Below are 22928 nucleotides of genomic sequence, written 5' to 3' on the forward strand. Positions count from 1 at the left end.
ACCCACACATATCCCAGACAATTGTTCCAGAAAAAGCTTCAATGTATGTGAAATAAACACAGTGACAACTTAAAACAGCAGTAATTGGTGAGAAGTCGGTCTGGGCGATATCTGGCTTTCAACATTGTGATATATCATCAGCTGAACATTGTGATACACTGATAATATCATGATGTCTGAAATAAGGATGGAGCTGTGCAGAGGCACTGGCTGGCTTCACAGTTTTCCCCACATCGTGATTTTTGCATAGCAAACACACATCATGGTCCGCAATATATTGCCATGTCAAAAATTATGAAACTGATATGATATGGACTTTAAACCAGTTTTGGATGGTATATCAATTTAACGCCCAGCCCTAGTGAGGACACAGTGATCTAAGCATGGCTGAGTAAATCCACATCTGCAATGGGGCGTACCCAGATGAGTAGAAACAAACTTCTGTATTCCAGTCCAGCTATTTCATTCTGGGTTTTCCCTTTGAAATTCCTCTGTTGGACAATGCTTATGTTTTGTGTTTCTGTTATGTGGCCTCTTGCAGGAGAATAGCTGTTTGGGGCTTTGGGGGTTGTCTGAAAGAAAGAATTTGCCTGTAAGCAAAAGTCCAAGGCCTGTGGACACAGGATTGCATAAATACAGGGATGAAATATTTCCCTAAAGTAAACATTTTAAGCAAAAGTGATTTGCTTGCCTTATCAGTTGCTAAAAGGAATGACTTATCTTCATTTCACCAGGCTCTTGTGTGTTTCATGGCAAGTAGATAGTTTGAATAGGTCAGTTAAGGAAGAGGAAGGGCTGGAGATCAAGAATTGCACGGTGCAGTTATGGCTGTTTCAGAAGCAATGTATTGTGAAGCCTCACTGTACTGAGTGGTCCTAAGGGCTTAAGAAACTGACCGCTTGTGGGCAAGGCAGGAGCACAGATTTCTGTGAAGTGGGGCGTCACAGCTCCAGTTTCCTTTCCTGCCTTGTCGAGAGCAGTCAGCCTTTTGTTTGCTCCGCATCACCACTGCATCTGGGGCCTTAAGACTAGTTTAGGGGGCACTGCCACTTGAGGCAGCTTTCTGTATCAGTTTAGTTTTAGGCCTGGCTCAGGGTTCATTTTTCTAGGGATAATTTTTTTTATAGATTTTTTGTTGCATTCAGCTTACTGGTATAAACAACAAAAGAATATTTCCCATCTTAAATGATACTAAGAATTCTAATACTTCCCATGGATTTGCATTTGGCAAATAAATAATTTTTTATATTTTTCACTGTTGCACTAATTAGTAGCTACCAATTAATTGGGAGTGGTTCATTTTGGGTTCATCAGCTAATCATACACAGCACCTTGGAATCGGCTGTCATCTTTGGACTGTGATTGGTGCAGCCCTCTGTTTTATGTGTCTAGAGAACCCAAAACCTGTTGCAAAACGCTCTTGCAACCTAGTACTACTAGAATAGCACGGAATGGTACAGGCCAAGATTGAAGGATACTGGCAGACCTATACTGAGGGAGTTGAGAACTGGAATAAACGTTGGAAATTGTGAGTTTGCTTTAAGGTAATGTTTTGTTTTTCAAATTTCGCTATTTTTATAGCACTAAATGTGCAAAGCGCTTAACCAATTTTAATTTTATTCATACATGCACCAGTGCTGCCAGGATACTTTTTTGCAGCACTGAGATTAAGGATTATGTTTTTTATACCCTTTAAAAATATGCAGAAAATTCACTGATCTCCTCCCCCTTTCACCTTCTATACTGTTTTTATGCAGGTAAAGCTGTGTTTCTGGCAAGAGACAAGCACCATTTGGCAGACTTGAGCCATCTAATTCGTCATGAGGCCCCTTATCTATTCCAAAAATATGTCCAAGAATCCCATGGCAAAGATGTTCGTGTCATCGTAGTGGGAGGTCGTGTGGTGGGCACTATGCTGCGTTGCTCAACAGACGGTAGAATGCAGAGCAATTGCTCGCTTGGTAAGACTCGAAGTGTGCTTATTCTTGGGTGGAATTAGGGCCGGCAAAGGAGAGTTTAAAATCTAATTTAAGTGGCAGCCATTTCATGTGCAATTACAAATAATTAAGCTGTTACATTAAACATTAGATTTTGAAATTGGAGACTTGACCAACTTTTTCAAAAGACAAGATAATGGTATTTAGAATATTACGTAGTAGGCTTCCTTCAGTTTATATGTTTTATCTGGTCACAAATATAAAAGAATAGTGATGTGGTACGTGCCAACTTACTGCCAATGAACTGTGTGACTGGAAATAGGCTGTATTATCACTTATTTTATCTTGAAATGTTGTCTCCTTGGACCACTTTTATCTTTTCTGTGGCTGTTATATCCATGGTTACATATCTTGGGCTTTGATTATCCCACCAAGTTTTTAAATGCCTACTTTTATTTCATTCACTCCTTTTGCTTTACCTCTCATGGAGTGAGATCTTGAACCAAATGTGAGGGCACTATCATCTGCCTGTAAAGCTATATTAATCGTGAACCACTTTCAGAAGCAGTGTGGTTAAAAGCTGGTATTCAAATACTGTTAAGCAATTCTTTTTTAAAAAAATAGAATCTGTTTATCTCGCTCATCATCCCCTGCTGGATTGAAAAGTTTTTCTGTCACCTGTTTTCATAGAATTGTGGATTTGGAAGGGACACCAAGGGTCATCTAGTCCAAACACTTCCAATGCAGGAATATCAACTGAAACATCCATGACAGATGCCCATCCATTTATGCACTAGCTGTTGTGTTTTCTGTCATTCAGGTGGACTCCATCTTTTTGATACAGACTTCCCTAAATGTTCCCCCAAGACTTCAGTCTTATTCGTTATGGAGCCCCCGCATCTCTACCTGTTTGGTCCATGGGTTTTTTTTTTAAGATGTAGCCCCCAAATAGGTAGACCTTCAGTAGCCCCACCCCAAGATTTACCCTTCTCTCTTTTGCCAGGTGGCATAGGAATGATGTGCTCGCTGAGTGAACAAGGCAAGCAGCTGGCAATCCAGGTTTCCAACATCTTGGGGATGGATGTATGTGGCATCGACCTCCTCATGAAGGATGATGGCTCGTTCTACGTCTGCGAGGCCAATGCAAATGTAGGTTTCATTGCCTTTGACAAGGCTTGTAATCTAGATGTAGCTGGTATCATAGCGGACTATGCCGCTTCCCTTCTTCCCCCCGGTCGCTTGACACGACGCATGTCCTTGCTCTCTGTGGTATCCACGGCTAGCGAGACTAGCGAGCCAGAGCTGGGCCCTCCAGCTAGCGCCACTGTCGACAATATGAGCGCCAGCTCCAGCTCTGTCGACAGCGACCCTGAAACCACAGAGAGAGAGTTGCTCACCAAGCTCCCGGGGGGTATATTCAACATGAACCAGCTAATAGCCAATGAGATTAAGCTCCTGGTGGAGTGATGCCACATGTAAATAAATATGACCAACTTTCTTGTACATTTTTTTTAAAAAAACAACAACTACTTGTAGTGCTGTATATCGGAAGCAGCTTATGGAGGTGAAGGGAGGTTTTAGTCTGGGGATCAAGATCAAAACGCATGTTCTGTGAATGCTGCTTTTTTGCTACTTATTGATTTTGCAGAACATACGTTTAGTTGATATTTTTGACAGCCAATTTCCCTTTGGTCATGCCCAGTTAAGAACCTGCATTTGTGTGGGGGAGGGGGTTGGAACCTTTGCAACATTAGGGATGCCACTGTGATTTTTAAACTCATTGCAGAGCATGTGGGTTCATTGGGAAGTGATTCAGCTTGATTTGTGCTTTTGGAACTTAGAAGTTTTAATTCTCCAAAAGCATTTGTAAGCTATTGTCTGTAACCATCCCCTCACCTCATTAGCGCTCAGTCCTATTGGTTATTTTATACCCCTTGCTTTTTGTCCCATTAGGAGTTTATAGGTTAGGGCAGCCAATTTCTGTTTCATCCAAAGGTTCTAAATATCGGCATTTCCCATCTAACATCTGTAGGATCTGTGAGAATTTGCATCCCTGACAAACAGTCTGTAATGGCCTCAGAAGTCTGGCCCTTAAAGCAATTAAACAGGGTGCAGCATTTATTAGTTCAGCATGAGCTTTTGAACCAAACCTGTGACTTCTGCCATTTCAGTATTAACAGATGGGTTTATGTCCATACATTTATATTTAAAACAAACCACTTTCTTTCGGAGAAAGATTTTAGTATGTGTGGATTTTTAAGAAATTATTTTAATTCCTGGGGTGGGGGGAGAAGGTGTGTCTAAATTTCAGTCTTGTTCATTGATGGCAGAAGTGGCATGTTTTCTTTTGCGCAAAAGGCAAAGATAAACAGCACTGTTAACTTTTGGTGTACAAAATAATGTTTAATCCGATGTGAAAAAGAATAACACTAGTTGAAAACAAATGTGCATTGACTTGTATTTGTTAGTGTTTTAGTCCTTTTTGCAAGATATATGCTATGTTAATGTTTCGTTTTTAATACATGCTCGTCCAACACTTCCTTCTCCATGCCTGCATCTTTAACAGTGGCCAAACTTGAAAATACCCATACTGTTTAACATCACCACTATTTAACAAACAAAAACTAGACACCTTTTTTTTTAATCTGTTACCCTGAAAAATGTGGGAGGGGGTGTGGAGGAGGGTTGAAGTGGTTGCAAATTTCACAACCACCTTGGAGTAAACTTAACGTGTTACTACTATTGGTAACGTTTCTCTGTAGAACACATTAAAATCTAAAGTGACTTCCTTAAGAATAAATCTTGAAGAGAATTAAGCAGGTTTTGGGCAACAACATAGGACACTTTGCTAGTAAGGCCCAGCCAGAATGGGAATATGATTTAAGGCCACACTTCTGTGGATCTCAGGCCCCTATGTATGTGTCTGTATTTTGCTTTGTTTTGTCATTGGTTTTTTGTCTGTCCAGTTCGTCACTCTTTTTTCCAGAATGCCTGATGATCTCCTCTCCCAACCCCTACCCAATCCTGATACTTCTGGCTGTGCATTTTCTTATTAAATTTGATAAAAGAACCAAAACAGCAGCTTTGGGTCTGTTTTAATGGCCTCACCTTCCTCCTCCTCACCCATTTCTCACTCATTTATTTTCTTTGGGGTGTGTACAACATGGAAACAATATATACAGAATCCTATTACTTTTTATAAAAAACACCACATAGTAAATGTTTGCAACAGGAAGATGGTTTGTGGAAAGTTTTTGGAGGGTGGGCAGCTTATGTGTACAGTGCTGCTTTTATCTGGATGCCTCAAAGGAGCCTGGCCCCTCTGCCTTCTGAGGCTCTGAGCTTCATTCCTCTGGCCCATCCTCTCCACTTGGCTGTCTAACCTTCACTCGGATCTTAAATACACACCAGTTGAGGATTACTACGCAGAGAGGCGTCAGGCGGCAATAAACAGAAAAGTGTTAACCTGCTTTCATGGAGGTTTGGTCATGCCTTGTTTGTACATTTTTTTTGTTTTTTAAAATATGTACTCTTCTTTTTTGTAGAATTAAATATTATTTAAATCAAGTGGAAGGTTGACTGTTGACATTAGCTGATGAAGCAAATTGAGTGCCCAGGTTGGAACAAAAGATACAAAGGTTTTCATTTAAAAAACCCCAAACACCCAGCAACTCAGGCAAAGCCCAATCTTTGACAATTTTTTTCCTGGTTGGTGGTTCTTCAACCCTTTGCCAGCTACACGTGTCTTCTAAAATACAGGTTTCTCTGACAACCCAGTTGGGTAATCTTTTTCCTTATATGTGCTTTGAAACACTGAGCATATTTCAGGAATTTGAGCAAAGAATTATCCTTCTGTTATCTGATAGAACTTTACAAATCTCTGAATCACTCACTGAAAAGAAACAAAGTGAATCCAGGAAGGAACTGGTAACTCTTTGACAGTTCTGATAAGGGCTGCATTTAGTCTACGTTGCTTGAGCAAAACTGGTAGTGAGAAGTCTGATTTTCACACTCACGTGTCTTTGTTCCCCACCCCAAATTCCTAGACCCAGTTTACATCAGTATAAACACAGTGCAATGAAGCACACATTTCTTTCTAAAAAAGAACAACATACACACACAAACGAAACATGAAGAGTTTTTCAAGCTTTGATTTGTCTACTTGTCATGAGATGGTCATGGATGTATTGTGAGATGGAGGAAATTGTGGCTAATCTGTGGGAGAAGAAAAGTTGCACTAAAATCTCACAGGAAATTGTACTTAAAAAAAACAAGGGTTGTAGATTCATCCCCTACCCTGCCTATCGTAGCTCCACCAGGGAAATGTCATGGTAGAAGGTTTTTAAAACAACATACCTATCAGGTAAAGAAAATAAATCATGCTCTTACTAATCAGAGTGAAACTTCCACACAAGCTAATGCTACATGTCACACTTTTCTGAAGAATATTTACTTAAATACAGTAAGAGCACCAGCGTTGCTGATCATAGTTTGAAACTTTATGTTGAAATGAGCTCTTGGTAAGACAGAAGTCATAGTATCAGCATAGCCAATGACATAACACAAATGGAAGCAAAGTTGCTGGGATGTGTGGTGGTGGGTGGAGCTTGATGAATTCCATATGTTTTATTTGTATTTTTAATACGTTTGTACTTCTGTATAGCAATTTCTGCAGATAAAATGGTTACCTTCATACATTTTTGTATTGTGTAGAAATGCAGATTGTGTTTATAGCTTTGTATGTTTTCAGATCTTTAATGTCTTAATGTTTTGATAAATTTTATAAACCCTCCTCTCATTCTGGAACACTGTGATAGATCATCAGTAATAAATGATGGAAGGACAGCACACTCATGGACTACTTTTGTTCTTGTTGGGTTGCACTCACCTTTCAAACTGTGTGATCATGCTTCACTGACTTTGCCGGCAATGCCTCATGTGGATTATCTCCTAAGAAAAATGTTCTGGACCTGCGATGCTTATAAAAATTAAAAAGAACTCTACGAGAGGTGCTGCACCGGACTCTTACCAGAATCAACAAGTGGAATAAATCATTTAAACTTCTAAGAAGTCTCCCAGTTTAGAAAAGCAAAGCCCAAGTAGGTTAAATGTGTAAGGGCTTAAACATTGTAAGACGTATCAACATGTACAATTCTTTCTCATGGCTCACTCTTTTTGAGAAGGTTTATGAGCTATTTGGCTGGTGTGAGACTCACGACCCACTCCTGTTCTCTCTATGGAATTGTAGGTGCTCAGACAGGTAACCTCTGCTGCTACTGTCTCTTTTTATTTTTAATTTTTCTCTGTTCTAGGAATTCCTAAAATGCAAATTATTGTAGGATTAATAATGAAATGTTACCTTTTTCCTTTAGTTTTCTTTTACTTTTATTTTGAGTCTCCTGACCTTGGAGGGTGATTTTTGGGATGATCTGATGGTGGCTTGGACCATTGTTGGAAGTTTCCATACCCCCCTCTCATGTACCAGTTTTCAGTTGAATGTCTTTTATTTGATTAATGCACTGTCCATGTTTTAGGGTGGGAATTTGTAGTTCTTGGGGAACACTGTTCTGCTATGTAAACTTTTATATACATAGAATTCATTTTGCTGATGTTTCTAACAGTTCACACTTTCTTACTGTTCTTTGCAAAACTTTTCAGGAGCCAAAAAAGTCAAACAATCCAGAGAAAAACTTCCCTTCTCCCCTTTCTGATGGCAAGAGAAAGAGCTTGTGAAAAATCCTTGAGAATGTTCCTCCCTAAACTTTTCCCCCCTGTGGTAAAACAGTAAACGCAGCAGTTTGGTGGCATCCAGTACCGACCTGTTGGCAGGTAACTTTCAGCTCTTTTGATCATCCCATGTTTGCTAACATTGCTTTCCTTTCTTCTAACACCCTAGTTTTAATATTATTACTGTCCAGAAAGAATGAGGCTTAGGAAGCATGTTGAGTTCTTCTTGTTTTTGTTTTTTGCTTTTTTGCTAGAGCCATGTTTTAATAAACCTTTTCAGGATCCATGTGTTCAAGTAGGATCATGGCAAGGATGAGTTTAAACAACATGCACTGCTTCAGAAAGGAGTGGTGGGATGGTGTGTAATTCCATAAATTCTGCCATCTCCACCCTCCCATGTTCCTGTCTTGCTCTTCTCACTCCCTTCCCCCTCCCCCCATATACACTCTTGGCTTAAGTTTTTACAGGGCTTTGGTGCTTTCCAGGGGCACAATCAGCACAAAACTAATCGGCATCAATTAATAACAGGTATGAAAAACTAGCTGTACAAAGTTATATATAAAATTAATTTCTTATAGCAGGGCTGGGGGGGAGGAGGGTGGTTATCATCCTTTGTTAAGGCCATTTGAGGGTGACGTTTTCAGACATTTTTAGTATGTCCTGTTGAGGATGGTACTCATGTCAGTAATACTTGGTGATTCAAATGATCTCTTGATAACTTTGAAAACTATTTATTAACAGCCCGAAACTTGTATAGTGCTGCAACTGCAACGATATAGCCTATATTGAAGGTACTTTCTAATGAGGAAGAATATAATACTTCAGATAAACACTCTTAAAATCATTTTTTTAGTGTACAAGTTGGAAATAAGTCATTTTTCAGTGTTGCTGTATTTTAACATTTTGTGTGCACACCGCCTAAAGCAAAACATTTCTTTGCCAGTTTAACCCCATAACACGTTTTGAAATTTGTAGCTTGGGACATCTTTTAAGCAGCACTAGTGCAGGATTTGCCTTTTTATGTTTTAAGATTTCACAGTTGTTGCATATTGTTTTTACTGCTTCTCCTTTTCGCTTGGCATGGAAGGGTTACTCCTGAATATATTTTTGTCCTTTGATGGCTGAAAGAAATGGTTGTACCTTTTAGAGCTAGCTGAAGAGGGCACAATAATTTTGCAAACATTTTGACATATGCACCCTCTCTTGTGATTTTTGTTTTCTATGCAAACTGAGACAAAAAGTGCATGCGTGTGTACACACACACACACACACACACGCATGCATGCTGGTGAGGGGGCTGCTTTTGCAGTGTATTCCCTCCCCCTGTCGATTTGCAAACACCTGGCTAATTTAAAGGAGGTGGTTGAAAGCCTCTTTCGACTTGCAAACAGACTAAGGAAAAGTTCATGCTGCAGATTGCTTCCTTTAAATTGGCTGCGCCCTTGTGAACTGATATATTAAAGGAGGTAATCAGTTGTAGTCCCTTTGCTGAAAATAAAAGTATTCCCAATGGATTAGGAACACCTCAGGAAGCATTGTCCCTGCTCTGCCAGTATCATTCCTGGGAAGAGAGAGATCCAAGGGGGCAGGGAGAAGGATGAGAGTGGTGTTGAAGCAGTAGGAGTCTGTGGGAAGAGTGTTTGTGAACAGTGCCCAACAAAGGTTAAAACAAAGTGCTACTTTTTTCCCTTTGGGAGCCCAGGAAGGTGTTAACGTCTTCAGTAAAAGTTGTTTGGTTTTGTGATGTTCTATGTGGCTCAGGTCGTGTGTTTCAGATCTGTAGCTACTAATATGCTATAAGAAAGAATTAAATAGCCTTCTAGGTTCTACAGTACCTGGAAATTAGTTGAGCTCAACCCAACCGACAAAGCTACTGCACATCCCTTCCTACTGAAATATATGGAAGTCACATGGTAGCAGCGCCAGGTGGTATTTGCCTATCCTATTTTAATCTGTCCTTTATCCAGATAGTTCCATCTGTAGGGAGGCCTTCCAGAGCCTGTTACTGAGTATCGTCTGTCCAGAACTCTTTTTGAAGGGTGTGGGTGGATATGGGGGAAAGCTTGAAATAAGCTTTGGTGCCTTAAAAGGATCCCCATTGTATGATTTTTCTGCAAGCTGAACAAGAACTTCTTCTATATACCCTTGTGCTGCAACAGAGTAATAAAACTGGTAGGTGGCAGCAGAAGAAGGAACTTATTCAGATGGCACCCGTGAACTGAGAATGCTGCCATGTGTGGAGAGATGGATTCCAAAACATTAGCTGGTGTAACGTGCAAAGATGAGAGGCAGCTTCCCTGACTTGTCAATCTGCATGGTGAGTCTGACTCTTGGTCAATTCTTATCCACAATAATGGATCTTTACACTCCACATTTCTCCTTAATCTGGAATACTGACTAAAAGCCATTATGGAGGGCTGACAGACCTGTGTGTGCTTGTCTGGATTTCATGTTACACAGTACTTTAAGAGATTGTTGCTGACTAGTTTATCACAACCTTCCCCTAGGGCATCCATTTGCTCATGTTAAAAATATGCATCACTTTCTTCCAAAAAGTACTGCTAGATTGTATTTTTATCACTTCCATTTCAAAGGCATTTTCCATGTAGTATTTATACTTCTCATGTATTTCAAGGTGAAGGAAATGACTCTGTACAAATTTTGTTAAACAGAAATGGAATGTGAAATTTGACATTTGATCTCACTGTGGCCCAGATTTTCAGTTCCAAGGAATGTTCTGCATTAAAGAGCCATTGGCTCATACTTCATGTAGGCAATGCTGTGTGGAATGAGCAGTTAGAAATAGAACTCATTGGGGAAAATTGTCAGCAGCTGAGTGGAATGAGAAGCAAATATTTATGATCTCAAAACATATTACAGTAAGATTTCTTCAACTTTCATATTTTCCCTACAGACTTTTTCCAAAACTGCCCCTTGAAACTTCATATATTGGAAATCATTTGTAGCTGTACAAACAATTGCCATAAGAAATCTTTTACAACTATTTGCTTGCGATCATTACTGTGCCCATTAGATCACAGTTAACCTGGGAGTTAATGTGCCACAGATTTTAAACACAAGATAAACATTAATAATAAACCTATGAGACATTTCCACCAAATGTTCATGGTTTGCCATCTGAACAGCTTTGTGTAAGATAAGAAGAGTTAATGTGCAAGTGAATGACTGCTGTGATTGCAGGAATCACTAGAATCCATGCAGTACTGTTTGTGGGTAATAGGATTCTGTGGAAACAATTCATTGGTGCTGCCACATATGTGAACTTGTTCTTTGTTTGGTTAGACCAAGGTGCCCCTTGCTTCTCAATGATTTTTTGAGTGTCTGAAATATGACACTTCTGAGAAGCACAACATGAGTTTTGGGCTGCCTGTCTTATTTTTTTGGGGGGGGGGGGATTGCATGGAAACTGGATATGCTTACAAGACAGAACTTCAGTTAGAAAAAGCAAGGCAACCCTGAATGATATAATAATGCAACAAGTTACCTTTTCCCACCTACAGAGCACATAGTAGGGGTGGCTTAGAGGATCAGGTATCTTAAGCACCCTTTTTGCATTTGAAGGGACTTCCAAGAGATATGTATGTGACAGACTGACTTAGAGAAACAGTGGGGTGGATCAAGGCCTTTATTCACAGTGAAATGTGCAAAAGTCATGTTGGAGGTGCAGAGCGTGGGGAGGGGGAAATGCTGGAGCAGGAGGAAGCAGTGGAGCAGGTGGCAGCTGGACAACATTTGCTGATCTGTCTCAGGCAGTAAAACATCTTGAACAGGCCCTGGCTCCCCCCACCCCAATAATATTTACTTGAACTTGCTGAGTGATGGCCAAGAATTTGGGTTGAAGTGACCTTAGTATGTGGGTGTCATCCAACTCCCTCTAATCCAGATGTGGCAACCTCATTTCCAGTAATGGACTGGATGAGGGGTTATAAATTGAAGCTCAACCTGGATAAGCTGGAGGTGTGATTAGTGGGTGGGTAGGGGGCATTCAGTTTGTGCAAGATGGGATAGCACTCCCTCTTGAACTGGTTCACAGCTTGAGTGCAGGAAGCTCCTGCAGCCAATCAGAAGCCGCGCCTTGGTTTTCGAACAGTTTCAGGAGTCGAACAGACTCCCAGAACGGATTAAGTTCAAGAACCAAGGTACCACTGTATTGCAGAGTAGCAGGACTAGGAAAGAGTGATGTGGTCCTGGTTTTCTCCCAGTGCACCAACAACTGTAGTTTAAAGTGATGTGTGAACTGGACCATTGATTGTATGCCTCCTTAAGCTCATTTCTTATAAAAACTTGCTAAAACCAATGTAAATAATAAAATTAAATGCAGTAAAAGTAGTCATGCACTAGTCACCTGTGTCTAAGGAGTAATTCGATAACCTAGCATCCTTCCACCCAGGTCCTCTCTTTTTAATGTAGCTAAGGTGGCGCTGTGGGTTAAAGCCTTAGCGCCTAGGGCTTGCCGATCGAAAGGTCGGCGTTTCGAATCCCTGCGGCGGGGTGCGCTTCCGCTGCTCGGTCCCAGCGCCTGCCAACCTAGCAGTTCGAAAGCACCTCCGGGTGCAAGTAGATAAATAGGGACTGCTTACCAGCGGGAAGGTAAACGGCGTTTCCGTGTGCGGCTCTGGCTCGCCAGAGCAGCGATGTCACGCTGGCCACGTGACCCGGAAGTGTCTCCGGACAGCGCTGGCCCCTGGCCTCTTGAGTGAGATGGGCGCACAACCCCAGAGTCTGTCAAGACTGGCCCGTATGGGCAGGGGTACCTTTACCTTTACCTTTTAAAGAATGCTGATTTCAGTGCATACTGCAGACATGCCAGTAGTCTTTCCACCACACCTGCTTTTCCCAGCTGGCATACCTGATGAGTGTGTTCATGTCACTGGAGGGCCAGAGGAAGCAGCTGGGAGGAAAGCTTTGTAAGTGAAAAGGAGAGGAGCATTAGGAACCAGCACTGCCATCTTCCTCTGCTGCTGTGCCACTATTTAACAGAGACCCAAAGTGTCCACCCGTCCGCCCCCCGCCTGATATGTAGGTCTACATAAGTACTGCAGACCAATCTCTCAGTTGAGTACTTGTAATAAAATGTGATTTGTGCTTAAAAGGGGGAGTAGAAAAAAGCCAGAGACACTGCACTCTCATGCATTTTTTAAAAATATTTGAAATCATTGCTACAGAGTTAGAGATAAACAGCCAGATCCTTCACAGATTGAGTTAATATGCAGAATTCTTCCTCTCCCACCCCCATCTCCCTCTAGTTTCCAGAGCCCCTTTTATGTCCTGCCTGATTCAGCTTTCCTTCAGTGCCTTCATTTCTCCAACCCATGCTTCCCTTTGCTCTTCTTTTTCATGGTCCTGTACATAAGGGCTGTTGCTGTTGTTCACATCTGTCTGTCTTGATAGACAACAGAGTACACCTCTAGGGGGTGCAGCCAAACCGCTGCATTAGCAGTACTAAAGTGACCTCCCTGGGAAGCAAGCCTGGGCAGTGTGTATGGAGGTCCTGGGTTGCCCAGATGACAAGACCCCCATCTTGGCCTTGCTTGGCTGCAGGATTTGCAGGAAGGAGGCGTATCAAGCACCATCCAACCATCTTAGACACTCCATTCCAGATTTGTGTAGGGTTTGCTCCTTAGCTTGCTCTTCTCCTGAATATATCTCATGAGCCAACAGAGGTTTAGGATCAGAGTTTGCCTTTTCCTAGATTAGCTACCTTCCCAGGTTGACTAGTCCCATCTGTCCCTCACTTCCCTCTACAGCACGTGCGGAAACCGCCTTCTTGACCGATGGACCCACTCTTGGTCAATCCAGTGGAGCCTGTATTCGCATTCAGGGGAAGTACCTAACTCACCGAGGGTTTGAGACCCATCAGCTACTCTCACCTGGTTTAGTCAGCCAGTCGATGCTGTTCCTGGGATGTGGCCGCTGTCGCTCTGACAGCTTCTAGGAGCCACAGGTGAGAGCTGACTGCAGGGTGGGGACGAATGGTGGACGAACTACCCCAGAAGGAGCATGGCGTATCCCCCACCAGAGGCACTACTTCTCCACCAGCACCCTATACACGCCGCATAAAGGCTAGTAATGGTTTAAAGCCACACGAAGCTCATGGAAGCTCCAGGCACACTGCCTTCAGTTCTGTCATGGAAAAAAGATGTAATTTGAAATAACTTATGCAGCTTTTTTACACTGCCCTCCTTCGTGCCTCTAGGGCTCCCAAGACCTCAGCTACTTTCTTTACCAGGCACTCCTGTGTCTTCTCAAGATTCCTCCCTCTTGCTCCCTACAGCCTCATCAGTCCTTGGGCTCTGCGTGAAGCTATTCTTCCATCCAAATAGAAACTTTGAACAAAAGGTGACGTGACCATCTATGAGTCAAACTAGATGTGACAAGACAACCGTGTACGTGTGTGTTGTTCATATGCAGAACAGGGGGTTAGGCTGGATCTATTTTTGCATGAAAAGCAGTGTCAGTAAAGAGAATGAAACCCCTCTTGCCTTAGCTTGCTACATTCCAGTATTTCTAAAAATTCGCCGCTTCTCCTGCCCAGTCAAGCCCTATTAGCAAAGGAAGCTGAACTCTAGAGAAACTCTTGCTGCAGTGGAATGCAATAAGAGAAGGGAGGAGCTTAGTTTCACTCAAGTGCATTTTAAAAGAACACGTTCAAATTGCTTACTTTGTGCAACCTGCAGAGTTTATTCCACTTGTGTCCTAACAGTCTTGAGTTCTTGGGCTACTGGATTTTTAGTTTTGACTAAAGCAGACTTTCAATCATATGGTTAGTCTGCAGGTACTGGCAAATACTGCAAATTCATTTGATAAAGGAGCAAAGAGAATTGCTACGAAAGTGTTTTCCCCTTCCTTTCACATGAAGATTTCACACAGACTCACCTGTCCCTCAGAAAAGTGGGTAGCAGGAGCCCCACCAGCCTCTGACCCAGTGTTTGGAGGAATAAGCAAGATTACAGTTTGCTCTAGAAGGCCTTGGAGGCAAAACTGCTTCTCCACAAATTCCAGAACTGTTTTTGTTCCAAATGACATTTCCAGAGGCAAGCTTTGTAACTGCAGGAGAATAGAGTACTGTTGAGCTTGTGAAACTACTTATGCACTCCCCCCCCCCTTTCTATGCAATATTTTCACAGGACTCTGATGCTGGGTCAGCAGCCCCAGAGACTGCCACTATCTCGCCAGAGGACAGGTAATGCATGGCAGGGGGGTAATGGTAGCAACATGCTTGTTTGACCTGAGCTCATATTTTCTACTATACCTCTTTCTTCCCCAATAATGAAGAACCATCTTCAAGGCTAGTCAGTATCCTTGATGAGTCTCTGGTGGCTACCAACGACGAAGCCAACTACTCTGATGGTGGTTTTTGTGCTACTTGTCTCTCCATTCCCCCTCCCCAGCATTCCAGTTCCCTGGTTGGTTTTATATTACGGTGACCATTTCTCTCTTATTTCTGTAGGGTATATGAAGCATCAAGAGACCTTCCTTCCTTCTTTTTATGGGTTTTGTTCGTTGCCCTTTGTTTCTCCAGTTGTGAAGGGAATGGTGCAGGGTGGCATAAAGTCCAGAGACTGAAACAAAATGGCATCAGTGGGAATAACGTGTTCATCATATAATAGAAGATGCTCAATAAACTGCAATTAAAGAAAATTATGTGTATGTGGTTCTTCTGTAACTAATTGTGGTCATATCAGTTGGCTCCTCGGGCAAGTTGACCTCTAGGTTACTTTGATCAAACCTGCATCCCAGTGTTAGTACTATACATGTGTACGGATTCTGAATACATGCCAACAGTGCACAGCTGCCTTCTATGGAATCTAAGGGGATCTGCAAAGCTTCATGTCCTAATGGGAGTTTGTTAGATTATTAGAGTTTAGAGCATGGGGGTGGGGTTGAGCTTGGGTTTTTACTTCTCTCATTAACAGCACAGTTCATCCTGATTATTTAGAAATGATCAAGCCTTGGCATTGGAAGTTTTCCGCATGTCAAGAAACAAATAGTTTGTGCCTCATTCCACCTAGTCTTGCATACCAGTCAAGACATACAGAATCTGGTTTGGGGAGAGGATTGAAGGAGGAATCTGTATCACTTTAGCAAGTCATGTTTCTGTAGGCAGTCTTGCCTCGCAAAGCAGTATCCCTAGATCATTGCAATTACGCATTTATTTTTGGCTAAAGGCTTAAGGCCTTCAAAATTTTTGTTTCTGATGGAAAGTTGCCATAGCAACTATGACCATAAAATCATTCTGTACAAATATCCCACACGTTGACGGAATATAGGCTATCATGAATATCCATGACAGAGATATAGCCATGACCATTTTAAGTATTTCACTAGCTTGAGTATTTCAAATTTAGTAATACCTTTAGCAGTTTTGGCCAAATAATGAACTCTAAATATATCTGTTCAGATCCTTTTATCATGGACAAACACTAAATTGCCATCCTAGAAGAGTGGACAGCTAGTATGGTAGTGGACAACTGAAAGCCCCAAATTGCATCTCAAGAACAACTTCAGTAAAGCAATTAATATAAAATGCACAGAGTCCCCATGTTCTTGTTTCCCCTTACCAAGAGTATTGTACCCATCCTTGAGAGTGGTGGCACCTGAAATAAGCTACATGTGAAAGTCATGATAGCCTAGGGACAGCAACCCAACTTGAAAGTATTGTTTAGTGGCAACCAATGAATAGCTGAGTACCAGCAACTAAGATCTTGCAAAGGGAAGCGGTTCATCACAAAGTGGGTTGGGGTAAAATCTCACATAAGCCTGCCAATACATTTTAGGGAACAGTTCCTTTCGTCACTATGGCACTCTGGTGGAAAATGCTGTTTGTTAAAATTTCCTTTCTGAGCTATTAATAAAGCCAAGAGTTTTCTCAGTATGCTAAGAACATACAGAGAGCCTGCTGAAACAGACCAATGGCCCATCTACTCCAGCATTCAGTTTTTACCAGATACCTGTGGGAAGCTATCAAGCAGGCCTGTGTCTTGTCACATGAAACATACAATTTTGAGATTGTATGTTTGTTCGTTTGCCGTATAAAGGTTTATGGAGGCTGAAACCCTTCTAATTGTTAGTGCAATAGTGAGAATTGCTTTGGTGAAACTTAAAAAAGGATTTGTTACCTGCATTTCTGATGAAAACCCGAGCAAACATGGGATTCTGCCGCTGCATTTTATTCCTATCTTTGTATGTGGCCTTGCCCATTCTCAAATGCTAACAGGAAGAATGTTACAAAAATGTTTCTTGTATGCATGTCATTCCACCTAGTCCTGTAATCTAGAGTTTGTGGTATTGGAAAGCATATCTCTGACAGAAGAAAAGCCAAAATTAGACATTTAAAACACCATTGCCATGACCCGAGGAAGATTGGTGCTTCTGGAAGACGATAAGAGGTTGACCTCCTTCCTGTCTTTGATGCCCTGTTTTTTACTCAGTAGTTCAAATGCACAAAATCCCAGATACCACTCCTGCATCCTGCCAGAATAGTTCCCTGCATTTTGTTCTCTGCCTCCTTTTACTGTTTAGTTACTTTAAAAAAAAACAAAACACTTTACAACACAACATAGGACAAAACTATACACAGTATCTGGAATAACCTTTAAAAAACAAAAGCTGCATATTTCATTATAAAGTGTTCATTTTACAAAAATGAATAAAAGGAGATAAGTTTACAGTAAATTTGCTCCATAGTTGTATTTTTCATTTTTCTCACATGGTGAGTTTAAGTTCAAAATCCACCATTTGGTTTATCCATTAGCTGAAGGAGGGTGTAACTTGTATTCTCAGATATTATGCACAGAGAATCCTGTCTATTGTGACTATGAGGGGTGCTAATTCTTTGGTTTTGGTAATTTAGTTCATTCATGCAGTTCAAGTGTGTGTGTGTGTGTGTGTGTGTGTGTGTGTGTGTGTACAGTGTATCTAATGGAGCTGAATATCCTAGGATTGCTCTTTAAAATAATTTTTCCAATACCTTATGTGCCATAAAGCATTCCTGCCATTTTTGTTAAATTCTTTTTTTCATACTTACTCTTTATTGAAAATTTTCAGTGAGAAAGGGAAAGGGAAAATAAAAATAAAAAGAATACTTGAAATTGTGATACGGTACGGAGTATAGATATATAAGCAATACAGTTATTCCAACTACTGGGGGGGAAATGCTAGCAAGACATAATTTTTATAAATGCGTTTTTCTTAAATTCTTGTCCTTTTTAAAATTTCCAACACATTGGAAGTTAGGTGGGGATGAGTGAACCATATGAAATGGAGGCGTATTGATATATGTCATGTGGGAGAGTGTTTTTTTTTCTGTTGTAATTATTTTATATATATGGCTTGCCTGGATAAGTACTAGATAGAAGCACTCTACAACAGCCATATAACCCTGATAATACCATCTGTTCAGAAGTTCATTATTTATAGGGAAGGTTGAGATGTGGTAATGATGAAGTAAACAGATGGCTATATCAGAGGAAACAGTAGCACTTTCCCTCTTGTGATTGTGTCAAATTGTGTAAACCCACAATACATTGTAACATGCAAAAAGCTTCACTCCTGTGACATCAACATGTTTTACGTTTATTTAGCTCTATTGGTTGAAGGGGTCTTGGCAGTCAATGCACCTGTGTTACATCCAGGAGATTCCAGATCCAGATCCCATGTAGGGCTTGAAAATGCTCCTGCCTGACAACATTCAGACCATGACACAGTTAGCTAAAACCAGTATTAAGGGTAAAGGTAAAGGTACCCCTGCCCGTATGGGCCAGTCTTGACAGACTCTAGGGTTGTGCGCTCATCTCACTCTAGAGGCCGGGAGGCAGCGCAGTCCGCAGACTCTTCCGGGTCACGTGGCCAGTGTGACAAGCTGCATCTGCCGAGCCAGCACAGCACACGGAATGCCATTTACCTTCCTGCTGGTAAGCGGTCCCTATCTACTTGCACCTGGGGGTGCTTTCGAACTGCTAGGTTGGCAGGCGCTGGGACCGAACGACGGGAGCGCACCCCGCCGCGGGGATTCGAACCGCCGACCATGCGATCGGCAAGTCCTAGGCGCTGAGGTTTTACCCACAGCGCCACCAGGGTATGTATATACAAAGTAATGCCCAGAACAGATCATCCTTCAGCTAGCTGGCTCTCCTCCTCCAAACCCTTTCCCTGCATTTCCATTTTCCCTCCCATCTCATTCTTCTCATTCTTTGTCCTCCATTTTTCATCTTTCCAATTGCCAGTCTCACCACACACTCCAGCTGCTTCTCTGACTCCCAACTGTGGGATAACCAGCATCAGGCAACCAATATGCTTAATTGGTTAATACCATAAAGTAGGCTATCCTGCCAGGCTTAACCTAGGTCACTTCCCCTCACCTTGGGAGGAAATAGGTAAACAAGCTGATTGTCACAAACACACCCATCTATCTGATGAACTCGGTGTGTGGAAAACTGGTTGATCCAGCTTAGCTGCATGGCTCGCACAAGTCACTTTTGTGTTCTTATACCATTTAGGAATTTTCACTACATTCTAACTAAGCCACGTTTTACTGGTTGTGCAGTTATCTGAAGTCCACGAACCTGACCTTTGAAGAGTTTTTAAGTAAAGCGATTTTTATGCTGGGGGGAGAGGGAAACCTGAGAAAGTAAGTTTGTAAAAGACATTAAGGAACTCTTTTTCAAGAGCATATTTTAAAGGTCTAACCACCTATATTCCCATCCTGTACTTTGTTCCTTATTTTGTGATTTTAAATAACTGCTGGAGTTCTCATGCCAAAGGGTACTTGCCCCAAACCTGGCATCCAGGAATTCTTTCTATATAGTGTTCTGAATTAGGGAAGTTAAACTGGATGCAAGACCCCACTAATCACTGGAACCAGCAAGTGTTAAAATCTAAATCAAGCCAAGCTATCTTCCTGATGAGGTGATAGCCTAGCTGATGAACCATTAAGCAAGATTAAGGGATAGTGTGGGAGATGGCAAATACCACCCCTCAATTCAGGGCGGGGGAGAGCCAGGGTTGAGTGTTTGGGGGCAGGGATGTGACCTGGAAGGAAACAGCAAGTTGGAGAGAAAGAGAACAATTTTTGATGTTTGTTTGAATCCAAGGCTGTGGCTATGGGAGGACCAATACCCTTTGGGGTGTTAGCTGTGAACCCCTCAATCATAGTCTCTGGTTGTATATATTTGTGAATAAACCATATATCATAAAGATACCACAGTCTCCACTATTCCTCATTCCAAAGGAAATATGAACCCTAGGTAAGCACCTGGAATCTTGCACCCCTCAGAGTTTGGGTGGTGTGCATCAGTAAGTTCTGCACCAGCTCCAAACAACACTCCATCGCTTTCCTCTGCTCTCTGACATACCTCGGCTTATATCCTCTTATGCTTCCAGGACACTCTTTGGGGATTCCTCCTCACAGAGGATGGGATGGTCCTGAACAGATTGTACTGTGTATGCCCCTAAATCTTGTCAATCCTTTTCTTTTGGAGGGAATTTTGAAATCCCTCCATGTGATGTGTCATAAAACAACTGAAAGGGGCGTCTCACACACACAAACTCACACAGAAGTGATACTCCACACTGTCGCTGTGGAGAACAGGCTGGTGTTTGTGTCTGCCTATAAGATATGAAAAGAGCTATTTTGGCAGAATTGGAGCAAACCGGATGCTCCAGGGAAGCCCTACCTGGAGATGATGAGGATAGAACTTCTGCGTGGAAGGCAGGTGCTTTGCAACAAAGCCGTGGCCCTTAATCCACCTTTCCCATTGGCCACACCCACTTTTCTATGATTGGCTGCACAGAGAGCACAAAGAAGAACTCTTAATATCTTTCAAAATTCTTATCATTGCTGTTACAACGGCAACTTGTTATAATACGGTGATTTCCTTTCCTTTGTATTACACATTTTTGCAATGCTAACCCCTTGAAACTGACCAAACTGCGGGAGGCAGTGGAAGACAGGAGTGCCTGGCGTGCTCTGGTCCATGGGGTCATGAAGAGTCGGACACGACTAAACGACTAAACAACAAAACCACTTGAAGTGTTATGAAGGTGGCCTATAGATTCGTAGGATAAATTAAGCGAAAATAAATTGAACACATTTATATGGGTCTTGGATGGTTTTATTTCAGTTTTGACTAGTTTTCAAGATAATTAAATGACTGGTTGTGGTATGGGTGCATCATCTTGTAACATTTATGGGAATGAGATCCAGCTGATTTTCTTTCCAAATGGAAGGGTGTAACAACTTTGATTCACCTTTGCAGTCACACACAGTTCCAGGTTCAGGTGTCTTACTCATACATCTGCGCAAGAATCTGTGGAATAAAAGAGAGAAGCTCTCAGAGCAGAATGTGGAATTGGGACCAAGAATGCAAGTAAACACCAACCAGGGGCAATCAGGATCTACTTCATACCACTTATTTCCCCAACATAAACTACCTTGATCATCATTGCTAGAAAATTGTGATCCGTTTTGTTTAAAGAAAAAAGAAATTGCATCACTATTTATCTCAAATCTGGAAATAATAAGGCGTAAGAGAACCTCATATTACCAGATCTCTGAAGACAGATGATCTTGTCGACAGACAGATTTATTGACGCTGCAATCTCCTTGCATATTTCTATCACTTCCGTTGATGCTTCCTCTTCCCTGACTTCAGACCCCCAAAAAGTTGTCACATTGAGAAATAAGAGGGAGAAAAAAGAGATAGAACATACTTATTTTGGATCCCAGGCAACAAACGCATTTTGGAACTGAAGCACATAGTTAAAGGATGAAATCTGCCACAAAAGGGATGTGGATGGCTTCAAAAGGAAGTTTTTAATGGCTGATGTTTTATTGTGATTTTAATATTTGGTTGGGAGTCATGCAGAGTGACTGGGACAACCCAGTCAGATGGGCGGCATATAAATAATAAAATTATTAGATTATTATTATTTTCAAAAGGGGATAGGGGAATAGAACAGACACTATAAACAAAACATGCTGTGTGGCTTCCCAACATTGCAATGCAGATGCAGTGTATAATATCACATCAGTATACTTTGAAATATCTGCTGTGCTGGCTGAATAGCCTTTCAAAATATTCTGGACTCGTTTTGGCTTAGAAAGTCTTCAGAGGCATATGGTGGGAGAAGAGCTTCTTGTGTGTGCCTTCAGAGAGCCAATTTGTATAACACATTATGCTGCTGCAGATTCAGAGTGCTCTAAAGCCCTTCTGCAATGCAACGATGCCCAGGCCCCAAAGACTCAGTTTTCACTTTGCTCCTGCTCTCCTGTCTGTATCTGTACCTGCCATTCTCTAGCTGTATCCCGCTAGAGAAGACTTTATAAGACAAAGCACATCTGGCATGTATGACAACTACCACCCCCAGTTCCAAACATTCCCTTTTCAGGAAAGGTGCTCACGAGAACATTGGTCCTGTGGCTTCAGGCATACTAAGAGGAAACGAGTTATCTAGGCCCATTTCCGGTTGATTTTTGACCTGGGATTGGCACTGAAATGACTTCTCAGCACAATGGATGACTTATATTAGAGAAGAAGGAAAGAGGAGAGTGGGCCTGCTCCTGCTTCTTCGTGGTGCAGTGATTTTGGATACCATTGACTGGTACAGTGGCCTAGCGTGGGTTGCCAGCACCTGGGGCCTCGCAGACAGGAGGGAGGGAGGGAAACGGATGGAGTATGCATGCTAACGGTATCCATGTCATTTGCAGAGATAAGAGTCCTTGCATTGTCTGGAGAGGCCACATCCTGGTTTGCATGGAGAAGCTGTTGACAGTGGAGCCCAGCAACAGGAGCATGCTGCTGTATTGAAGCAGCAGAAAGTGTTGAAATTTTGTTTCTCCCAACAATTTTGCACCTGGGGCAACTGCCCCTGTCCCGCCTCCATGCTACACCAGTGCCATCATATTCTCCTGGACCAGCTCTGTGGTTGGGAAGGTAAACGTTACTTATTTTGAAAGAGGAGCTTTGGTGGAGATGATTTGGACTGGAAATGAAGAAACCTCATCTCTGCTTCAAATTGCACAACAGAGAGTGGAGGAAGGCTTTCAGAGGATCTAACACTCTTGTATATTTGCAGCTAAGGGAGCTGGGCATGTTTAGCCTGGAGAAGAGGAGGTTAAGGGGTGATATGATAGCCATGTTCAAATATATAAAAGGATGTCACATAGAGGAGGGAGAAAGGTTGTTTTCTGCTGCTCCACAGAAGTGGACACGGAGCAATGGTTCCGAACTACAAGAAAGAAGA

At 41.9% G+C, this 22928-nt stretch overlaps 1 protein-coding gene and 3 long non-coding RNA genes across 4 annotated transcripts in view; 2 read left to right on the top strand and 2 right to left on the bottom strand.

The window, feature by feature from the left end:
* The window catches only part of RIMKLB (ribosomal modification protein rimK like family member B), a 41659-nt gene extending 36646 nt beyond the window's left edge, over window positions 1-5013 (top strand). The window contains exons 6-7 of the mRNA XM_079959665.1: window positions 1758-1961; window positions 2941-5013. Coding sequence (XP_079815791.1) covers window positions 1758-1961; window positions 2941-3404 — 668 coding nt within the window. The 3' untranslated portion in view covers window positions 3405-5013. The remainder of the gene's footprint in view (window positions 1-1757; window positions 1962-2940) is intronic.
* A 2894-nt stretch (window positions 5014-7907) lies between these two features.
* On the bottom strand, window positions 7908-9033 carry LOC307206642. The gene is made up of 2 exons (XR_013834449.1): window positions 8939-9033; window positions 7908-8892 (listed from the first exon to the last, which is right to left on the bottom strand). It is a non-coding gene; the product is annotated as an uncharacterized lncRNA (long non-coding RNA).
* An 809-nt stretch (window positions 9034-9842) lies between these two features.
* Window positions 9843-15326, top strand: LOC307206550. The gene is made up of 2 exons (XR_013834326.1): window positions 9843-9981; window positions 13433-15326. It is a non-coding gene; the product is annotated as an uncharacterized lncRNA (long non-coding RNA).
* Window positions 15327-20775: 5449 nt separating this feature from the next.
* LOC307206572 lies at window positions 20776-21352 on the bottom strand. The gene is made up of 2 exons (XR_013834365.1): window positions 21230-21352; window positions 20776-20992 (listed from the first exon to the last, which is right to left on the bottom strand). It is a non-coding gene; the product is annotated as an uncharacterized lncRNA (long non-coding RNA).
* Between the last annotated feature and the right edge of the window lie 1576 nt (window positions 21353-22928).

This window comes from Podarcis cretensis (assembly GCF_951804945.1).
Source record: "Podarcis cretensis genome assembly, chromosome: 17".
Classification (NCBI taxonomy): Eukaryota; Metazoa; Chordata; class Lepidosauria; order Squamata; family Lacertidae; genus Podarcis; species Podarcis cretensis.